This window comes from Myotis lucifugus, unplaced genomic scaffold (assembly GCF_000147115.1).
Source record: "Myotis lucifugus unplaced genomic scaffold, Myoluc2.0 scaffold_118, whole genome shotgun sequence".
NCBI lineage: Eukaryota > Metazoa > Chordata > Mammalia > Chiroptera > Vespertilionidae > Myotis > Myotis lucifugus.
In genome coordinates this window covers 59832-80100 of record NW_005871166.1, presented here as the reverse complement: position 1 = coordinate 80100, position 20269 = coordinate 59832, and the positions used below count along the sequence as shown (strand labels likewise).

At 40.0% G+C, this 20269-nt stretch overlaps 1 protein-coding gene across 1 annotated transcript; it reads left to right on the top strand.

Moving 5' to 3' along the window:
- Nucleotides 1-1061: 1061 nt before the first annotated feature.
- IZUMO3 (IZUMO family member 3) lies at nucleotides 1062-4050 on the top strand. Its single transcript, XM_006093524.1, has 6 exons — nucleotides 1062-1293; nucleotides 1430-1504; nucleotides 1653-1742; nucleotides 2382-2462; nucleotides 3502-3592; nucleotides 3912-4050. Exons 1-6 carry the CDS (start codon nucleotides 1062-1064, stop codon nucleotides 4048-4050), a joined length of 708 nt encoding a protein of 235 aa, XP_006093586.1.
- The last annotated feature ends 16219 nt before the right edge of the window (nucleotides 4051-20269 follow it).

Genomic DNA, 20269 nt, shown 5'->3' with positions numbered 1-20269 from the left:
TAGGTAGCCTAAAAGGTCAGCCCATGACAACTGTGGTTATTTTCTTATATGTCACACGCTTCATCAATACTTTCAAGATGAGCCTGCTAAAGTAGCCTAAAGGTTACTGGATTTTTACTCATCATATATCCCTCCACTGTTACTCTAGTCTTCTTGCTCCAGACTCTTTATAAGAAGAATTATATGCCCAGCCGGTGTGGCTCAGTGGTTGAGTTTCTACTTATGAACCAGGAGCTCATGGTCTGATTCACAGTCAGGGTGCATGTGCTGGTTTTAGGGTTTAAGGCTTGATCCCCAGCAGGAAGCATGCAGGAAACATGCAGGAACCAGATGATCAATGATTCTCCCTCATCACTGATGTCTCCATCTCCCTCTCACTTCCTCACATATATATATGAAGAATTATGTAAAAAGGTTATTGAGTATGGAAGGAAAAATCATCCTACAAAGATAGCCTAGACCAAATTTGCAAAAAATTATCATTTATTTCAAAGTTATTGTTATTAATGATATAAATTGTATACAGATACCTACTGCTAGTTTTCAATGATACTGTTACCATCAGGGATTGGGACCCCAGGGAACTCAACATTCTGGCTTTTCTTGCCTCCTCTACAGAAGCAGAGTTTTGGTTAACCAGTCTCTGAGGTTACATGTATCTCTTCCTAGAGACACTACCACAATGGTCAGGAGGGATGTGGGAATTTACTAAGGACACAAGTAAAGGAGAACATAATAACAACCTTTTTCTGATATATCTCCCTGCGTGGAATTCTGCTGTGTGAGCTCAAGACCTTCTTTATGTTCTACACTCAGAACTCAGGTATCTGCTCCCCAGCTGGCAGTTCCCTCTCTCAGGAATGAAGGATAAAAGTCAGAAAACAGCTGAACATTCAGAGAGAAATGAAATTGCTTACAATTGGGATGAAAAATGGAAGGAAGGGTGGAGTCAAACTCTCCAGGACAAGGCTGTTATTCCTGGATTTTTGACGGAAAGGGAACTAGGTGAACTGGTTGCCAGGACAACCTGCTGTTGGGGCAAGAGCGGTTGTGGCGAGGAAATGGGAGACCTTTGGCTGTTCCTGCTCCTGCCTCTGCCCCTGGCAGCCTTCCTTGGAGTCAAAGGCTGCTTGGAATGTGACCCCAGATTTATAAAGGATATTCAGTCATTGTTGGCAAAGTTGGTACCCTCAGAAGTCCCTGGCCGAACTGAACTGCTTGACAGGCAGATTAAAGCGATGACCAATTTAAGCTTCAAGGTCTCCCACAGGAACAAGATGCTTCGGGTGTTGGGTGAGGGAAGCTTGAGACCCTAAGAGTGTGAGGGTTAAAGGGAGAAGGGAGGCAGGGAAGAGAGCACCTGGGTCCATCTAATATCCTCCACAGGTATAATTCTTCCCCCACATGTATGTTTGCCTTTCTTTTCTAGCTGTCCAAAGGGTTGTCTATTTGAGAACATGGCTGAAGAATGAACTTTATAAAATGAGCAATAAAACATGGAAAGGTGAGGTACTGTTTCACTGTTAAAAGACTGTGTTGCCCAAGAAAATATGAGAAGAGTTCCCTTGGGACAACAAGGCAAAACTATCCGGACTCAATCCTGAAGGGAAGGGCCACTCTTATTTTCTGATGTCCCTTCCACCCGCTCTTAGGTGTCTTTATCCTTCAAGGCAAGCTTCTTGATGTTCGCCAAAGCCTGGAATCCAAACTGAAAGAAGTATTAAAGCACTTCTCTGAAGCTGGTAATAAAATATGTCTACCTAACAACACTGACATTATGAGAGAGCAATAGGAAATGAAGGGTGAGAGAAGAAATGTAGTTTCACATGAGAGAGATTTAGAATGGTTAGGGGGAGGCTGGAGCTGAATGGATAAGCAGACAAAAACTACTTGGGTATAAATATGAAGAACTCCGAGTTGATTCTAAGCTCATTGGAACTTTCTGATTCTCTTTTAGCTTGTTCTGAAGATTGCGGTGAGTATAGTACATGGGATGCCTTGAGGTTAGCTCATCATTTCCCATCTCCTTTGCTCTCTATGATCTGATCTCTCCTACTTGTCCCACCGAGAACCCAGTTCCCAGAGTTGTGGTTCCAAGAAGGAATGTCAATGATATCTGACAACAAAATCTAGCTTATGAAATCTCTGATCCCTCACAGAGTTTGGAGGGGCTCAGAGGCCTCCTAAAATATGGTTTACAACCCATAGCACCCGTGTAGTTAAGGCATCGTTTTCCTACTTCTTCACCTGAGATCTGACTGGAATTATGGGAGGTTTGACCCATCAGAAACTTGTTTGCTAGGGGAAGAAGGAATTCACAGATGTCTGAGCTAAGGAAACTCCATGCCATGCTCCCCTCTAATTGTCTTACTTCTCTTCAGTCCTGAATGAAGGTCCCATCCTGGATTGTTGGAGCTGTCATCAGATCACCACTCACTGCTTCAAAGGAGAGTATTGTGGAGGTAACACAGATTGTGGTATGGCATTTTGAGGGGTCAGTGATCAAGGTAATGAGCCATTCACTGATTTATTCAACAAATATTTGTTGAGCACCTACTATGCAGTTCATGCTAATGTTACAAATACAGTAAAAGCCAAAATGTTGAACAAAATTTCTATATCAGCATGAACTACGGGCACTGGACCGACTTAAGGACTGAGAAATACAATGTCTGGACTAAAGGTTGAGAAATTAGCTAACACAGAAAAAACAAAATTTTCCTAGAAACTAAGGGTCTAATAATAATAAAGATCACAGGAATCAGAAAACTGTGATGGAAATGGTGAACAGAGCAAACAGTTTGAGGTTAAAAAGAATCTTCTATTATGCATAAAGTTCTCAAGTTACTATTTTTCTTCTCCAAAACTCACTTTATTTTATTTTTATTGTTTACATTTGTTGGGGAGCACAAGAGACTTGGTTGGAAAGTTGTAAGGAGGACATTCTGATAAAAGGGAAGTGTGTGGAAGGCCGCCTGCCCTGTTTATTGGAATTCCGATTTAGGGGAGACTTAGGGGAGTGTCAAAGGCAGTGCCCCTAATTATTCCTTGACCTTTCCAAACAAGTCTGTGCATGTGCAGACCCCCAGGTGTTCACTGGAATCCTTATGCTTAATCCCTGGATGCCCTTACCTAGAGAACGATGTAAATACATGTGTCCTCCCAAGATTACTCACCCTACTGATTGTATCTAAAGATAAAAATTCCAATAAAAGCCTAAGGAGGCAGGCAATCCAGGCTGCCTGGCTTCTTCAGCCTGGAGGTCCCTTAGCCCTCTCCCCACAATGAAACTGTGTCGGAGTAATCTGCTCATGGGGCTGCTGGTCATCCCAGCATACATTGTTACAGATACCTCCATTTACCACCCTCCTTTGCCTACCCCCTCCACCCTCCTCCAACCCCCCTTCCTTTTGGCCAGCACCACACTGCTGTCTGTGTCTATGGGTTATCCATATATATTCTATGGCTAATCAACTCACTTTTTTTTTTTACCCCCTCCAGAAGAGGATTCAAGGAAGCATGAGAATCGAGAAATTGGGCTATTTTTGATATTGATAACAGAAGCTGTAATATTGGGAAGTGCTTTGTTACTGTGAGTTTTCCTCCCTCCAAACACTGGGTTAAGCATTCCTTTAGCAAAGAGACTGCCCAATCTTCCCCCTCCTTCCAATGGAAAGAAGGGGAAAGAAATCACTTCAAACTTTTGGATATGATACTGACAGGAAGGAAGTGAAGGGAAGACTGATGGGGATAAAAGTAGAAATAGGGGAAACGGAGGAGGTACAATGAAGTATGAGGAAAACCTTTGGAGAGTTATCTAGAAAGGGAAGAAAAAATACAATTTGTATAATTGTTTTAGAGGGTTGGGCTACTGATACTGCAATTGGAATTATCTTGTTTCTCTACTCTAGACTCCATGTTTGTGTCACTCATCAGAGGAAAATGAAGGCAATACGAAAGTCATTAGAGAATTACGTGGAGAAAAAACTTGAAGACTTAATGGGGAGGACAGATAAGAAGAACAAGCAAGATTTTGGAATCAGAAAATAAATACAAAACCATAGACAGGAGATCTTTCATGATTCTCTAAAGTGTTACTCAACGTAGAAAACTGGGAATTAAGTTCTTTTGTGGTCCTAAAATCACAGCATTTTAAAACTGAAATAGAACTTAAGAGTTTCTCTAGTAAAGATCCTTACTCATGTCCTGAGGCAATGGAATCAATGAGAGGGAAAATGCTCTACCCAGAGTTGTACAGAAAGTAATGCTGCCATGTTGCAATGCACACTTTAAAAAGTGATACTCTGTAAGCTTTAATAAAAAATGCATGGTTGGTAACTCTCATTAATTGCTGTAAGTAGAATAAATTTCCATTTCTAAGCTGCTTTTATTTCTATCTTTTGGTTTTGTCACTATTTTTAAAACTGTCTCTATTAGACTTAATGTGACAGTTTTCTTTGATAATACATAATATTTAATCTTCAACATGATATCATATGCACACACCATGATGTCCAAAATATAAGATCTGAGTAGTTGAGGTTTAATGAGTCCTTTCCCCCTAACTCTATGCTCCATGACTGAATTTCATATTAATTTCTGATTGTTGTAGTTGTTTCCATTAAACACTTTTTTGTGTATAGTACATTAATTAGTGCTTTACATCTATCATCTAATTGAATTTTTGCAATAATCTTGTGAGTAATGTTATTATCTCCATGTTAGAGATGAGGAAAGAGGAAATATCTAACTCAAGGTCACACAGCTACTAATCTAGGCTATGACAAACTCCTCTGGTGGCTGACCTTTGCTTATGCAAACCATATGATAGGTACTGACAGCTATAGTCATGGATACAATTTATAATAATAAAAGTATAATATGTTAATTAGACTGGATGTCCTTCCAGACGACCTTCCGGGCAAAACCAGGGCTGTGAGGGAAGCCCGAGTCCCAGGTGCCAGAGGGAAGCTGGTGCTGGCAGCCGGGAGAAGGAAGGCCTACTCTTACAGGAATTTTCATGCATTGGGCCTCTAGTAACTGGATAAATGGAGAGAGAATAAATATGGGTTTATTGTCATAAAATATTCTTGATTACAGATAGTAGTGGCAAAGCCTAGAATGAAACTGAAGCTCGGCTAAGTCTAAAACATAGGAACTTTCCACTCAGTTTTGTGGGTTTTTTCTGAAAGCTTATTTCAGAAAAAAACACACCACAGTGTAGCGGCAGGGGAATAGTTTTAGGAGTCCTGCTTTATAGGCGGGTAGAATTGTTTGCAAATTGTTTACCCCTCTAGAGCTCGGAGGGCTTGCTTGTAATTGCTGCTACACTACTGAAATATGGAATGACTGGGAATGAAACTGGGAGGAAGGACCTGAACACTGACACCTTTCAGTTGCTAAATTTGAACTTCAGGTTAAAAATTCCCAAAAAGAATGTTGTTGGCATCTACCATTTCCCCAGGATTTAAAGCTCATCTCACCAAAAAATCTTGAGACATATTTACTTCATTCATAGTATTAATTAAATTATTGTCTGTATATTGTTTTATTTTTCCCTAGAGGCCCGAGGCACAACATTTGGGCAAGGGGCTTGGCCCTCACAGCCCCGGCTTCATCTGGAAGTTCATCCGGGTGGTCATCGGGAAGGTCATCCAGACAGTTGTTCTGCTGTTCAGTTTAATTAGCATATTAGCTCTTTATTATATAGGACTAGAGGCCTGGTGCACGGATTCATGCACCGGTGGGGTCCCTCAGCCTGGCCTGTGGAGATTGGGCCGAAACCGGCTCTCCGACATCCCCTGGGGGGTCCCAGATTGTGAGAGGGCGTAGACCAGGCCAAGGGACTCCACCAGTACATGATCGAGGTTGGGGAGGGACCAAGGGAGGGCTCTAGGGAATGTCCAGCCTGTCTCACCCAATACCAATCAGCTGGACCCCAGCAGCAAGCTAACCTACCGGTCAGAGCATCTGTCCCCTGGTGGTCAGTGCACATCATAGCGACTAGTCAAACAGTTGAATGGTCGGACACTTAGAATATTAGGCTTTTATATAGAGAGATTATAAGTAATTATATAAATGGGATAACATACCTGTTAGGATTTGAGTGTTTTTTTGTCTCTTCATTTGCTTGAGTGCAAGCTTTTAAATTTCTTATGCTATCAATTTATCCTCCCCTCCCCACTGCTTTCTTATTCCAATCTCATTCCACTCTACAAAATCTAGGTAATAATAAAAGTAATAAATAGACCAGAATATATAGAAAAAATAAATTGTATGAACCTAACAACATAACCTTTTTTTTTAAAATATATTTTATTGATTTTCTACAGAGAGGAAGGGAGAGAGATAGAGAGGCAGAAACATCGATGAGAGAGGAACATCGATCAGCTGCCTCCTGCACATCTCCCACTGGGGATGTGCCCGCAACCCAGGCACATGCCCTTGACCGGAATCGAACCCGGGACCCTTCAGTCCACAAGCCGACGCTCTATCCACTGAGCCAAACCGGTTTCGGCACAACATAACCTTGATATAAAGAAACAACAAAAAAAAATATTGACACAACTTCCACAGTCATCATGGGAAAGTTTAGTATACATGGTCTTAGAATCTTATAAAGCTAAAGAAAAAGAAATGTTAATACGATTACAGATTTTTATAACACAATAAACAACCTTAAACTATTAATATTACTTGTATTTAACCCTGTACCCATGTAAAATACATACATTTTCTTCTTTCTAATACAGATGGAGCATTGATAAAAATTATCAATGTAGTTGGCTTGGCAGAAGGTAGCTAGTTTTCTCCTAACTAAATTCCCATTCCTCCTGGATACATGGCTAGACTACCTTTCCCAGTCTTCTCTACAGTTAGGTGGGGCTATGTTACTAAATTCTGACCAACAGAATGTGAATACAGGAAGTGAGATAGCTGTTTCCAGGCCTGGCAATATAAACTTAAAGGAACAGTCCTCCAGCCTGTTCCTTCCCTGTCCAATGGTGAATGTCAATATCCAGGAATATCTGAGAATACTGAAGATGCCTCTGATTTGGCACATCAATTTTATATTTCATAAAGCTTTCAATTGAAAGCCTATTTCATTAAGCTTTCATTGAGATTTTAGAATCAGCATTACATATTTATATAATATACTAATTATGTTACACAAAAGCCAAAAAGAAAATTTTAACAAATTCCTAATACTAAGAATCATTTTCAGATTATGGGCAATAAAATTAAAAACTAACAACAAATGATAAAAATATTGTGTATATTTAAATAGTAAAAATCGTATTTCTACATAATTTATGATTTAAAAATGAGAGGACAAAGCCTTCAGGCTTTCTCCTTGTGTGGCTATGGTCTCTACTTTAGGTCTGGACTACAAAGAGAGATCACAGAGCTCTTAGAGGATGCTGGGATTCCCCTCACAAAAACTTATTCCTCACAGTCTTGGTGAAAGTATGTCTTCCGGACCCCTCCCACTGTGGTTTGAGGGAGCCAGTTTTCCTGGGGGTGAAAAGACCTCATCCACCAACAGACTCATCAAGATTTAAGGGCTCAATGTCCCAGCTTCATCAGGTTTCCTTATACATCCCCATCCCAATTTACAGGATCCATTCTTTCCTAATTAATGCCCTCACCTTAACAGTAGAAACCTTACAAGGCTGGTAATTCAACTTGTATTGCAATTCAGCCAATGGCAGAATGAGGTGTTTGATTTTCAGCAATTTCATTCCTGCAACTACAGGAAATAAGGCTTTTCCTCAGCAAGAAACTCAGTTTGAGCTGAGAATTTGAATCCCTGAGCTCATCCTTTTCTTTCACTACTTTGTGCAGCAACATAGGAGTAATCAATCAACATCAATATATTCCCTAGTATTTGAAAAAATGTTTCAAAGTATCATATACAGAATCACCTAACTTCTTGCTTTTTATAAGTAGTTGATTCGGAAAATCTAATGCAGATATTTTACATATCTCTAAATAGTTCACACCATGGACTATCAGTGCTCTCTGTACTACTAGAAATAGTCATCAGCATCTTTACAACTAATCAGATTACAGAGCTAAGTCCAGAAATCCCAAAACCAATTCAGAAAACTCATCCTTATAATTCTGTTACTCTAGAACTACTTCCAGCACTGAAACCTGTATTAGCCAGGGTCCTTCAAAGAAACAGAACCAATAGGATATGTAGACAGATATATTATGGATATTGAATCACTCTCTTATAGAGGCATAGATATGCTACAACATGAAGTCTGGGAGCTAGAAAACCAGGAAAGCCAGTGATATAATCCAGTCAGACTCCAAAGGCAGCCAGCAATATTATGTTATTAAATACCTGTAATTCTAAGGTATTCAATGTTAAATTCCAATCTGTTCCACATAGTATCACTCTTTTGAAAAGTTTTACTTCAGATCCTGACTTCGGGTTGAATTCCCATCAACTTTAAACTATGATCCTTCAATCTGCACATTTTACTGCAATTGTTTTATAATATAAATCCAAAATGTAGTCTGTATTATTTCTGGAATTACCATGATGAGGAGGGGCTGGTTGTTATGTATTTTTAGTGTTTTATAATACAATCAAATGAAAATGATCTAATTAAATTGTGTTCATCTACTAGGAAAGGTCTTACGGTACTTTCCTTTCCAAATGTAAATGTGATACAAAATTAATTGCTTACAATCCTAATTTAAGCTTGAGCTAACAGTTAACATAAAAAATGGATACGTAAAAATGTCTTTCCAACAAGCAAATGCTCAACCAAAAACTCATTTATAGCAATAATGAAACAATAGAAATCATTTTATTCCTGGAACAATTATAAACTAAGAGCTAACACATACTACAATGTCCCAATATCAACTCTGCACTAAGTTTAGTTCTAACATTTCCCGAGGATATACAAGTCACTAGAGGAACATACTTCACAGACAGTCTGAGACCCTGGCAATGTACAGAATTTTAAGACCCCATCATTCTTGGGTTACTTCATTAAGAATTAGGATTTTCCAAGTATTTTTTTTTTAGGATAAAGAGGTGAGGTTATAGTTAGTTTTTTCCTCTACTGAATGAATTTAATAATTCATTTTATCTAGAGATAATATTAAAAGGTGTCAGTTAATCTAAGGGTTTCAAAACATAAGTTATTGGAACACAAAAAAATAAAAGCTAACTATTAGGAAATAAACAACATCTGGGTTAACACTGGAAGCTTCTTAATTTCCAATTATTACAAGTCTTTCTAGCTTTACTCCCTTTCTTTCTGACTCAAAGAGAGGTTGTATCTTCTTCCATGTGAGGCAAATGCTTTCTTTTGTGACTTACATTTTCTGACCTGCAGCCTCTTCTAGAACATTCCTTCATTATGTATCTGCCATCATTTATCTACCTCCTCTTTCTCAATACTAGGTCTTCAGCCTCAGTGTTTTCTTTTTGTTGCTGTTGTTTTAATCCTCACCTGAGGATATTTTTTCCAGTGATTTTCAGAGAGAGTGGAAGAGAGAGGGAAAAACAGAGAAATATTGGTGTGAGAGAAACACATTGATTGGTATCTCTGTACTACTAGAAATAGTCATTAGCCCGGGAGGAGCTTGCAACCAGGTACATGACCTTGACTGGAATCGAACAGGGGACCCTTTGGTCCCCAGGCTGACGCTCTATCCACTGAGTTAAACTTGCTAGGGCCAGTCTCAGTGTTGATCGCTACAAATTAAAGCCTCTTTTCCTCATCCTGTACCACTTCTCACAAACAACCAGCCCTCCATGCCTAACTCCTTAAAAGATAATTCAGTGTCCTATGACTTTTTATTCACTTTTTTTCTCCCCCCAATTCACCACAATTTGCATTCTGCTCCTCACCACCAAAAGATGGTCAGTAACCTCTTAGTTGTGATTCAAAGAGTTCTCTTTATTCCTCATGTTACTTGTCAATTCTGAGATTTGTCAGAGTTCCCTCCTTAAAGCATCCCACTTGTACTAGGCAGGTTTCATTTTTATTGTTAAGGTTTTGTTCCACTCCTTCCTCCTCTGCCTACTTATTTAAGATATTGAGCACCACAGAATTCACTTCAAATATTTTCTTAATTTACACTTAGTAGAATGCCAACCATGCATGTGATTTCAACTATCACCTAAATAATTTTATCTCCATAGCTTTTGTGTGCACTACTCCCCAAATCCTTGACCTCTACTTCTGAATACATACTAGCTATATCCATCTCACAAAATACCAACTTGAAACTTAGCATGCCTGAAACTGAACTCATTATCTTAAACCGTTTCTGCTTCTATACAATTTATCCTAATCCAGAATGTCTTTCAGTCCTCATGAAGAAAATATGTATTGAATGTAGATTATGGATGAGGCACTTTGCTAAGCATTTTCATAATTATCTTTCTACAAATCTCTCAAAATTACTTTAAGCCATTTTTGAATAGATGAAAAAACTGAGGCTCGGTGAGCTTAAGTAACTTCTTCCAAGTGGTTACTTGGGAAATGGTGGAGCCAGGATGCAAACAATAAATCTTAAGATTTTCTACTACCTAGCACTGGGCCCGTGGACACCATAAATTACCCACAGGGTAGAAACCTCAATTTATTCTAGAATCCTCTCTCTCTCTTTCATCTATCCTAGCCAGTCCCTCTTCAATTAGCATTGATTTTCACTCCTAAATATCTCTTAAATCTACTGGCTCCTGTCATAGTCACAGCCCTTCTCTTCTCTCTCAGTCTAGCCTCTCCAGGAGCCAAATCCATCCTTCCTGTTTACATTCACATGATCAGTCTAAAAACACAAATAGACTTCAAACTTCTAATCAAAATACTCCAATGGCTCCTCCACTTCTAAAAGAGAAGTATAAACTCTTTCATACAACATTTTGTACACCTTAAATTTTACCATCATGTTCTCTATATAATCTCGCCTTTGGCCAATTGCCTTCAAGTCTCCTAAGATTTGTGAGACACACTGGGCTTTTTCTTACTCCTACCACTCTTTGCTATATTCTTCCCTATCTTAATTGCCTGGTAATCTTTCTCAACCTTCAAAACCCACATCTGAAGTAATCTCAACTCATAAAGACTTTCTGAAGATGGTCAGATAGAATTAATCACCCACAATCTTCAGGATCCACCACAATTCATTAGCTTCTGTAGGGAACTTTTCACAGAAGACTGTTATTACTGGTTTGCATGTCTTTTTCCTAAACATAAACTCCTCAGGGACCAGGACTGTACCTTGCTTATCCTCCCATTCCCTATATCTAGCAGCATGTCACCAAACTATGCCTCAGCTTAAATATCACTTACTGGAGGAAGATTTCCTGAACTCCCATATTATGTTAGCATTTCAGACTACACTGAATCATTGTTCATTCTTTTTTGGCTTTGTAGGAATTAGGAATATCATCTCTATTATAAAAACCCCTTGGCCCTAATGCCGTCAAGCTGTAACGACCAGAGGCTGCATGCGTGGCAAGGCGCGCTCGGGTGGGCAGGGACTTGACTCTGGGTCCCGCATCCCACCCAGCATGGCGGGAGTCAGTCTGGGTCCCCCCGGCGCAGCGGGTCTGGATTTTACATGATATCACGTGCTGGGCCTCTAGTATAACTATACATTAATGTCCAATTCCAAGAGATCAGAAATCATGTCTGCTATTTGTTCAAAGAGCTTGTTGCAATACCTGGCACAAAATAATGAATATTAGTTGGATGAAAGTATGAATATGTAAATGAAAGCATTGATGAGTACTGTTACTGTATTTGAAACTGAGAACACCCTGAATATTCTTAATACTACCACCCAGACACTTTGTCTGCCATACTGTCTACCTTCACTTTAGTCCTCATCTATAAAATCCCTTGCAGCTCGATGTCTAGCACTACCATGAAACAAGGGCTCCCTTAACATTACTGGACGCTCACACATTCCATAAAGTTCAGTTAAGGCTTAGAATAAGTACTAAATTCCCAGATCAAGCGCTCTGGTTCTCAGTGTGAAATCACGTTCAAGGGCATCTATGAGAAGTCCCCAGGACCTCCATTTGTACCGCAGAGGAGCTTGGTTAACAATTTGCCACCAGCCTGCCTTATTGCCAATTGGGTCATAAACCTGAAAACACACATACACACACACACACACACACACACACACACACACACACACACCACATACACACACACACCACACACACACACACACACACACACAATCACCAAACTTCCTAAGAGTTCTCAGAACTTTGAGCATTGATCTAAATCCAGAAATTATCTCAGAGATCAGAGATTGCTGCGAATCCCCTGAGTTACCCTGTTTGTGAGGAAAAGGCAGGAGCTGAGTAAGGAGTGGTAGAGGTGTTGGTATGCAGGCACTTAATGGTTTGAAACACAGAAGGAACTGAAACGTACTGAGCCTTTGCTTTTCCTAACTTCAAAATGCATGTTTTTCTTCCTCAACTTACCTAAATACAGGGTGAATAGCAAGACTGAGTAAGGGCAATAGCTGGAGGAAAGTCAGAGAATGGAAAGAAATATCTGAAGAACATAGAGGGCACCACACTCCCCTTTATCTCAAAGAGCATGCCCACCTCCAGGCCCTTGGTCTGCATCCCTAGATGTAGCGTTCCGAAAACTGCCAAGTGATTTTACATGTGCAGGCACATCGTCCTCTTAAAGAGGCAACAAAGACAAGCTCCTTCCAACCCAAGGACAGCATGGGCAGGTAGACATGTCTGCCTAGCATCCGCTTTAGACTATACAGGGCTTTCTCTGAGGCATTCTCTCCAAAGGCTTCAAGTCTTTACCAAGCAAGGCTTTATCAATCTGCCTCATGAGGTGGCCGTTCATGACTTCGGCGGAACTTACTAAGAAGCACAGGCTCTTCAGGATTCAGAATTCATGTTTCCTGTCATCCACACTCGCTTTATCTTACTAACAGTGTCAAAAATGTTCAACAAGATTTTCTAGGGAATCAAACACTTGCTGGGTTTATCTTTGGCACTTTGGAAATCTATGTGAATAATACTTTCAAGTCAACAAGACATCATTTATTGAGTTGTTTCTCTAACTGATAACCCCAGTCTGGGCTATGAAAATAGTCCAAAGAGAGTTCAAAGAAAAGGGTGAAAGGATTAAACCCAGAGCCTTTGATACAGTGCTTATTAAAACATATAAACCCCGCTGAGAACCAACTGTATCTCCTTGAAAGGAAATGCAAGAGAAACTTACAGTCATTATTTCTGGGTAGTATAGGTTACAAGTGATTATTTTCTTTCTTTTGTTTGTTGGTGTTTTTGATTTTTCTACAGTGAACTTGTATCTTCTGTGGAAAGAAAGGCAATGTGACTTCAATATGTGGGCAAAATTTGTTCCAAACTGTCCAAGGGATTAATTTAATCCAATAGGTCATTTATGGAGTAGGTTTTACATAACAAAGCGGCCCAAATTACTGTTTCATTGGATTTTTACTCTTGGAAATGAACTTAGGTTTAATATTCTTTTTTCTGTCCTATAATTCTGGTATCTTTTGTTTTAAAGGTTTATTGTGGTAAAATTCTTTCAATGCCTCTATGCTATGCACTCAGTACCAAGTGGGAGGCTAAAACAGATGGAAATGCAGTAACATTAAAACCATAAAACATATAATTCAAGTCATTTATATTTATTTATATTTCATTATATTTAATTATTAATGCAACTAAAATGATTATTTAAGCAACAACATATCTGTCTTTGATTATGAGGAACAAAAAGCTGAAAAGTCGTTCTCCATCCTGAGCCCTTAGCCATTTAAGGTATTACATGCTACCCATCTGCCAACACAGTAGGTCAACTGAGGACCTGCTTCTCTTTGATTTGCCCCCTCCTCTTACTATCTCATCAAGTGTCTCACTCTTGTCACCATACCCCATTTATGATCTTGCTATCTCAAGGATATTTCCATGTGTTTTCCTCTTTGGTTCAGACAGCGCTGTCCAATAGAATTTTAATGTAAAAAAAATACATAATTTTAAATTTCCTAGTAGCCAGATTAAGAAAAAAATTTTAAAGATGAAATTAATTTTAAAAATAAATTTCAATCTAAATATCCAAACTAAATATCATTTCAATGTGTAATCTATACAAAATATTAGAGAGTTATTTATTAGTTTACGTATTAAGTCTCAAAATCTGGCTTGTATTTTGTACTTTTAGCACATCTCAATTTGAAATTTGATTGGAAATACTTGATCTGCATTTATGTATCATAAAATGTATAAATGAAAATCTAAGTCCAAAGTTGTCCCAACATGCTTACAAGTTTTCCAATCACTGAATCTAGTATCAGTTTTTAATGCACTTTAATTAAAGTTAAATAAAATTAAAAATTCAGTTTCCCAGTCATACTAGCTATATTCCAAGTGCTCAATAGCTACAAGAGGCAAGTGGCTGCCATATCAGACAGCAGGCGACACAAGTTTAGAATCCACGACTATTTCTGTGTCAAACTTTCAAAAATTGTATATTTTTTCCAAGGCCCTTGGGATTAACCCTCAGATGAAGCCAACACACTAAAGCCCAATAGTGGCTCTTACAGACACCTTCCACAGGAGACACATTCAGACAGTAACCACCCCCAATACACACACACTCCCAAGAAAACACTTCAGAACACATCTGCATCTGATTGTGGCTCCTGGCAGATGAAGGCTCCCTGTCTCAGGGAACAACTACTGCACTCTGAAATAATATGGAGATAATTCTTGAAGAGGCACAGTATTTTCAAAATATAAATGAAGGACTAAGCTTAGAAAATGTAAATGAAAACATAAATGGCTTATATGTGAATATATGTGAACTTTTTCAGGCAATAAAGATTGATTTATTTTTATTTTTAAAAAAATATATTTTATTGATTTTTTACAGAGAGGAAGGGAGAGGAATAGAGAGTTAGAAACATCAATGGGAGAGAAACATCAATCAGCTGCCTCCTGCACACACCCTACTGGGGATGTGCCCGCAACCAAGGTACATGCCCTTGACCAGAATTGAATCTGGGACCCTTCAGTCCCCAGGTTGACACTCTATCCACTGAGCCAAACCGGTCAGGGCAAAGATTGATTTATTAAGTTATCAACCCAAAGGCAGACTACTGTAGTGCCCCAGAACAATAAATCCTGAGAGGCACCTATTGTGTTGCTCTTGCTTATGACCAAATTTGGGGCTTTCCCCTGTAGTTGATCCCATTGTTGACAAAAATATACCTTTAAAAAAAAGCAGATGGTTTATACGGCCTTTTTGTGAGAGGAGGAGTACTGTTCTGTTTTCTCTTGTTTTCTCAGGAATGGACAGAGAAGCTTGGGCAAAGATTCTTGTGTAATAGATTTGCATTGAGTCCATTTAAAATTCTTCAGTGAGAGAAAAATTCCAGGAATTGTCAGGCTGTCTGGAGGAAGTTTCTTATGCAATCACACTATCTGTCCTAATGTGATTGCAGGGATCAGAGGCAGTATCTACACGTCAGGTAAGAAATGTATAACTAAATGGACATTTTGTTTTAGATTTTAGAATGTTCTCTTTCTACACATACATAATTATAATTTATTTTCCTTGTGCCTTTTCTAATAAATAATGTATGTAGAATTATATTCTTTATATACAACCATTTATATACAACTTAAAAAGGTTTTATGGCAAGAATGTGAGCCATTTTAATGTAGCCCTGAGGAAATCAAGATTATTTGTTCAGAATTTTATTTTCTTTATCTAAGGTTTATTTCATTAATCTGATAGAACAGCACTATATAACAGATATATAATGCCAGCCAAAAATGTGAATCACATATAATTTAAAATGTTCTAGTCTCCATATTAAAAACTATTTTAAAAAAGCTCAGCCAGTATGACTCAGTGGTTGAGTGTCAACCGAGGAACCAAGAGGATCAATTCCCCATCAGGGCATCTGCCCGGGTTTTGAGCTCCATCCCCAGGAGGGGGCGTGCAAGAGACAGCCGACTGGTATTTCTCTCTCATCGATCTTTCTCTCTATCCCTCTCCCTTCTTCTCTCTCTAAAAATCAATAAAAATATATTTTAAAACAACATAAAAAAGAAACAGGTATAATTGATACATCATTAATTACCTTAAATAACAAGTGCTATTTTCTATTTTTCTTAAAAGAAGGCACTGAAATCCAGTACGTATTTTATACTTAAAGCGCATATCAATTCGGACTAGACACATTTCAAGTACTCGATAGCCACATGTTGCTAGTGAGTGCACTGCTGAATAGCACAGATGGAGAAAATCTGCACAGTGAAACTTCAGTGTAAGCTGCTGAATATGTTACTTTGTCAAGCAAATTGGAAACACAGAAGTAGGTCAAAATTATGTTTAGTAATCAGTTAAATGTCAACTTTTCATATTGGCTAAAACAAAATGAAAAGAAATCTATCATTATTTTCTATAAAAAAGTATTACCTGGCCTACGAATGCAGCACTTCTGTTCTTTCCTATCAGCAAATTTTCAGGTGAGGCTCACTATATCCAGACAGCACCACAGTTAAACATCCCAGGTCATGGTGTAAACTGGTTCCTGAAATTAGTTCACATAATTACCTGTCAGTGGAATATGTTATTGGTTGTTGTTTTTTCCAAAACATTTTTTTTTAAATTTAACATCTTCAGAGCTCCCTTAGAAAACTGAATGAAATATTGGAATGACCACTCTGAGTGAAAAATGTTCATTTCTATCTCACCCTTTCTTCCATTCAAATGCATGATTTTTCTCAGTGTTGAAAAATCTATAGCATTGATCTCTGTGCTATTTTACAGCACAGTTCGGTGAGACACTGGATATGCTGGAGACATGTTTACAAAAAGAATATATCCACAAGCTATTACATTGTCATACATTGGTGCACGTGTCTGCCTATGTAATACTTTTCTCCATGTTCAATGGTGCATATCAAGTTAACAACCACAATTTATTATCTAATGGATTCTGTGATTAATAGGATAGCTCATATTTTAATCAGTCATAGATTTCTTTTCAATGAGGTCTACTTGCCCTAAGCACAATATAGTCATAGAATCTTAACTTTTCACAATAGTCTTTCTTCTGCATTCCTCTCTATTTATTCTTAACAAAAGAGATTTCATGTGAGTGCTGTTAATAAGTTTAATAATTCATTTTGTGATACTTCTATATTTTAAAAGAACTATTTTATTAGCTCTGCAAGAGTGAGTTGGATTTGGAGTTAGCAATAACTATTGTAAATACTAGAGGCCCAGTGCATGACATTCATGCCCTCGGGGTAGGGGGTGTCCCTCAGCCCAGCCAGTACCTTTTAGCAATCTGGGAGCTCTCGGGGGATGTCCGACTGATGGCTTAGGCCAGTTCCCCACAGGAAGAAGTTTAAGCCAGCAGTAGGACATCCTTAGTGCAGCTGTGGAGGTGGGAGAGGCTCCAGCCACCACTGCTGCACTTGCCAGCCATCAGCCCAGCTTGTGGCTGAGCAGCGCTCCCCCTGTGAGAGCGCACTGACCACCAGGGGGAAACTCCTGCATTGAGTGTCTGCCCCCTGGTGGTCAGTGAGTATCATAGAGACCGGTCATTTCGTCGTTTGGTCAATTTGCATAGTACCCTTTTATTATATAGGATAATAATGATAGTTTATTGATTGCCTTCCACTATGTCAGAGGAATATCATTTTTCTTCTTACCATCAGAGCAACTTTTTCCTACTTGATTTTGCTGATCACAATTTACCTTATATTATAGTAACTTAGAAATAGCCACTCTATCTTATGCTTCATTATAAGCTATTTGATAAAGGGATGATGTTATATTATATTCACTTTCCTATTTTTTTCACTTCCCTATTTTATAAAAGCAGCAGATTAACTTACATAGTATAGATAAGTGGTTCTCAACCTTCCTAATGCCGCGACCCTTTAATACAGTTCCTCATGTTGTGGTGAGCCCCAATTTCATTGTTACAAATTGAACATAATTAAAGCATAGTGATTAATCACAAAAACAATATTTAATTATATATGTGTTTTCCGATGGTCTTAGGCAACCCCTGTGAAAGGGTCCTTCGACCCCCAAAGGGGTCGCCACCCACAGATTGAGAACCACTGGTATAGATGCTTCATAAAAATATGTGGACTTGCCCTAGCTGGTTTAGCTAAATGGTTAGATCATTGGCCCTCCAACTGAGGGACCACCAGTTATATTCCTGTCAAGGGCATGTACCTCGGTTGCAGGCTCTACCCCTGGCCCAGGTAAGGGCATGTGCGAGAGACAACCAAATGATGTGTCTCTCTCACACTGATGTTTCTTTCTGTCTCCCACCCTCTCTTCCACTCTCTCTAAAATTCAATGGGAAAAAAATATCCTCAGGTAAGAATTAACATATATATATATATATATATATATATATATATATATATATATATATAAATATATATATACTAGAGGCCCGGTGCACAAAAATTTGTGCACTCGGGGGGGGAGGGGGGCCCCTCAGCCCGGCCTGTGCCCTCTCGCAGTCTGGGACCCCTCGGGAGATAACGACCTGCTGGCTTAGGCCTGCTCCTGGGTGGCAGAGGGCACGCCCAATCCCTAGGTGCAGCCCCTGGTCGGGCTCAGACCAGGGCTGATTGGGGAGTTGGGGCGCTGCCCCATCATGCACAGAGCAGGGCGGATTGGGAGGTTGCGATGCCACCCTCAGTCACGCTCAGGGTAGGGCTGATTGGGGGGTTGGGGCACCGCCCCCTATCACACTCAAGGCAGGGTTGATGGGGAGGTTGCGGCGCCACCCCCTGTGATGCACAGAGCAGGGCCCACCAGGGGGGTTGGGGCTCCGTACCCTGTCATGCACTGAGCAGGGCCAATCGGGGTTGGGCAGCTCCCCCCCCCTGTCATGCACAGAGCAGGGCCCATCATGGGGTTGAGGAGCTCCCCCCTGTCACTCACAGAGTAGGGTCGATAGGGGAGTTAGGGCACCGCCCCCTGTCACACACACAGCAGGGCAGATCAGGGGGTGGGGCCACCGCCACTGTCACGCTCAGGGCAGGGCCGATGGGGAGGTTATGGCTCTACCCCGTTACACACAAAGCAGGGCCCGTGGTGGGGGGGTTGGGGCGCCGCCCCCTGTCACACACACAGCAGGGCGGATCAGGGGGTTGGGGTGCCACCACTCACACTCAGGGCAGGGCCGATGGGGAGGTTATGGTTCTACCCTGTCACACACAAAGCAGGGCCTGTGGGGGGGGGGGGGGTGGGGCTCCCCACCCTGTCACACACAGAGCCGAGCCGCAAGGCGATCAGGGGGTTTGGGTGCTGCCCCCTGTCACGCTGATCCCGATGCTGGGAGGCATATTACCCTTTTACTAAATAGGATAGAGGCCTGGGGGCTGGCTGGTTTGCCCTGAAGAGTGTCCTGGATCAGGGTGGGGGTCCCCACTGGGGTGCCTGGCCAGTCTGGGTGAGGAGCTGAGGGCTGCTTTCAGGGTGGCAATTGACTGAAGCTCCCAACCACTCCTTTTTTTTTTCTTTCTTTCTTTTTTTTTTTTTTATTCTGGGCCAGCTTTAGCTCTGGCTCTAGCTCTGAGGCTTCTGCTGCTATAATTGAAACAATGTATAACTCTAGCTCTGAGATCCCGGCTGGCTGAAAGCTTTTTTCTGGGGTTTTGTTTAGCTTCTATATTTGCAACATAGTTGCTTAGAGTTGTAGCTCAGAGGCCAGCAAGTCAGGTGGGGAACGTTGCAGTCTGCAGTCACTGGAGCAAGCAAGTCTCAGGTTCGCTTCCAGCTGCCTGGCTGCCGGCCACCATCTTGGCTGACAGTTAATTTGCATAAGGATATGCTGATTAGCCAATGGGAAGGGTAGCGGTCGTACGACAATTACCATGTTTCTCTTTTATTAGTGTAGATATAAACATATAGAACATATATATGTGTGTGTGTGTGTATATATATATATATATTCTATAAATGTCTGTAAGACCGTGACCTCACTATTAGTCTAACAAATGAGTTAACCAGTCCATACCAAAACATGAAGTCATAATAGCTATATTAGCTATTATATATTATTCTATAGTAGGAAATATTCAATGATTACTCTGTCCTAGGCATTATATACATTAGCAGCAGTGTTTTAATTATCCTATAATCTTTTAGTTATCCTAGAAGGATAATTAAACCTATGAAATAGGCACTATGAATATCCTTGTTGCAAACAAAACAAGACAGGACAATTG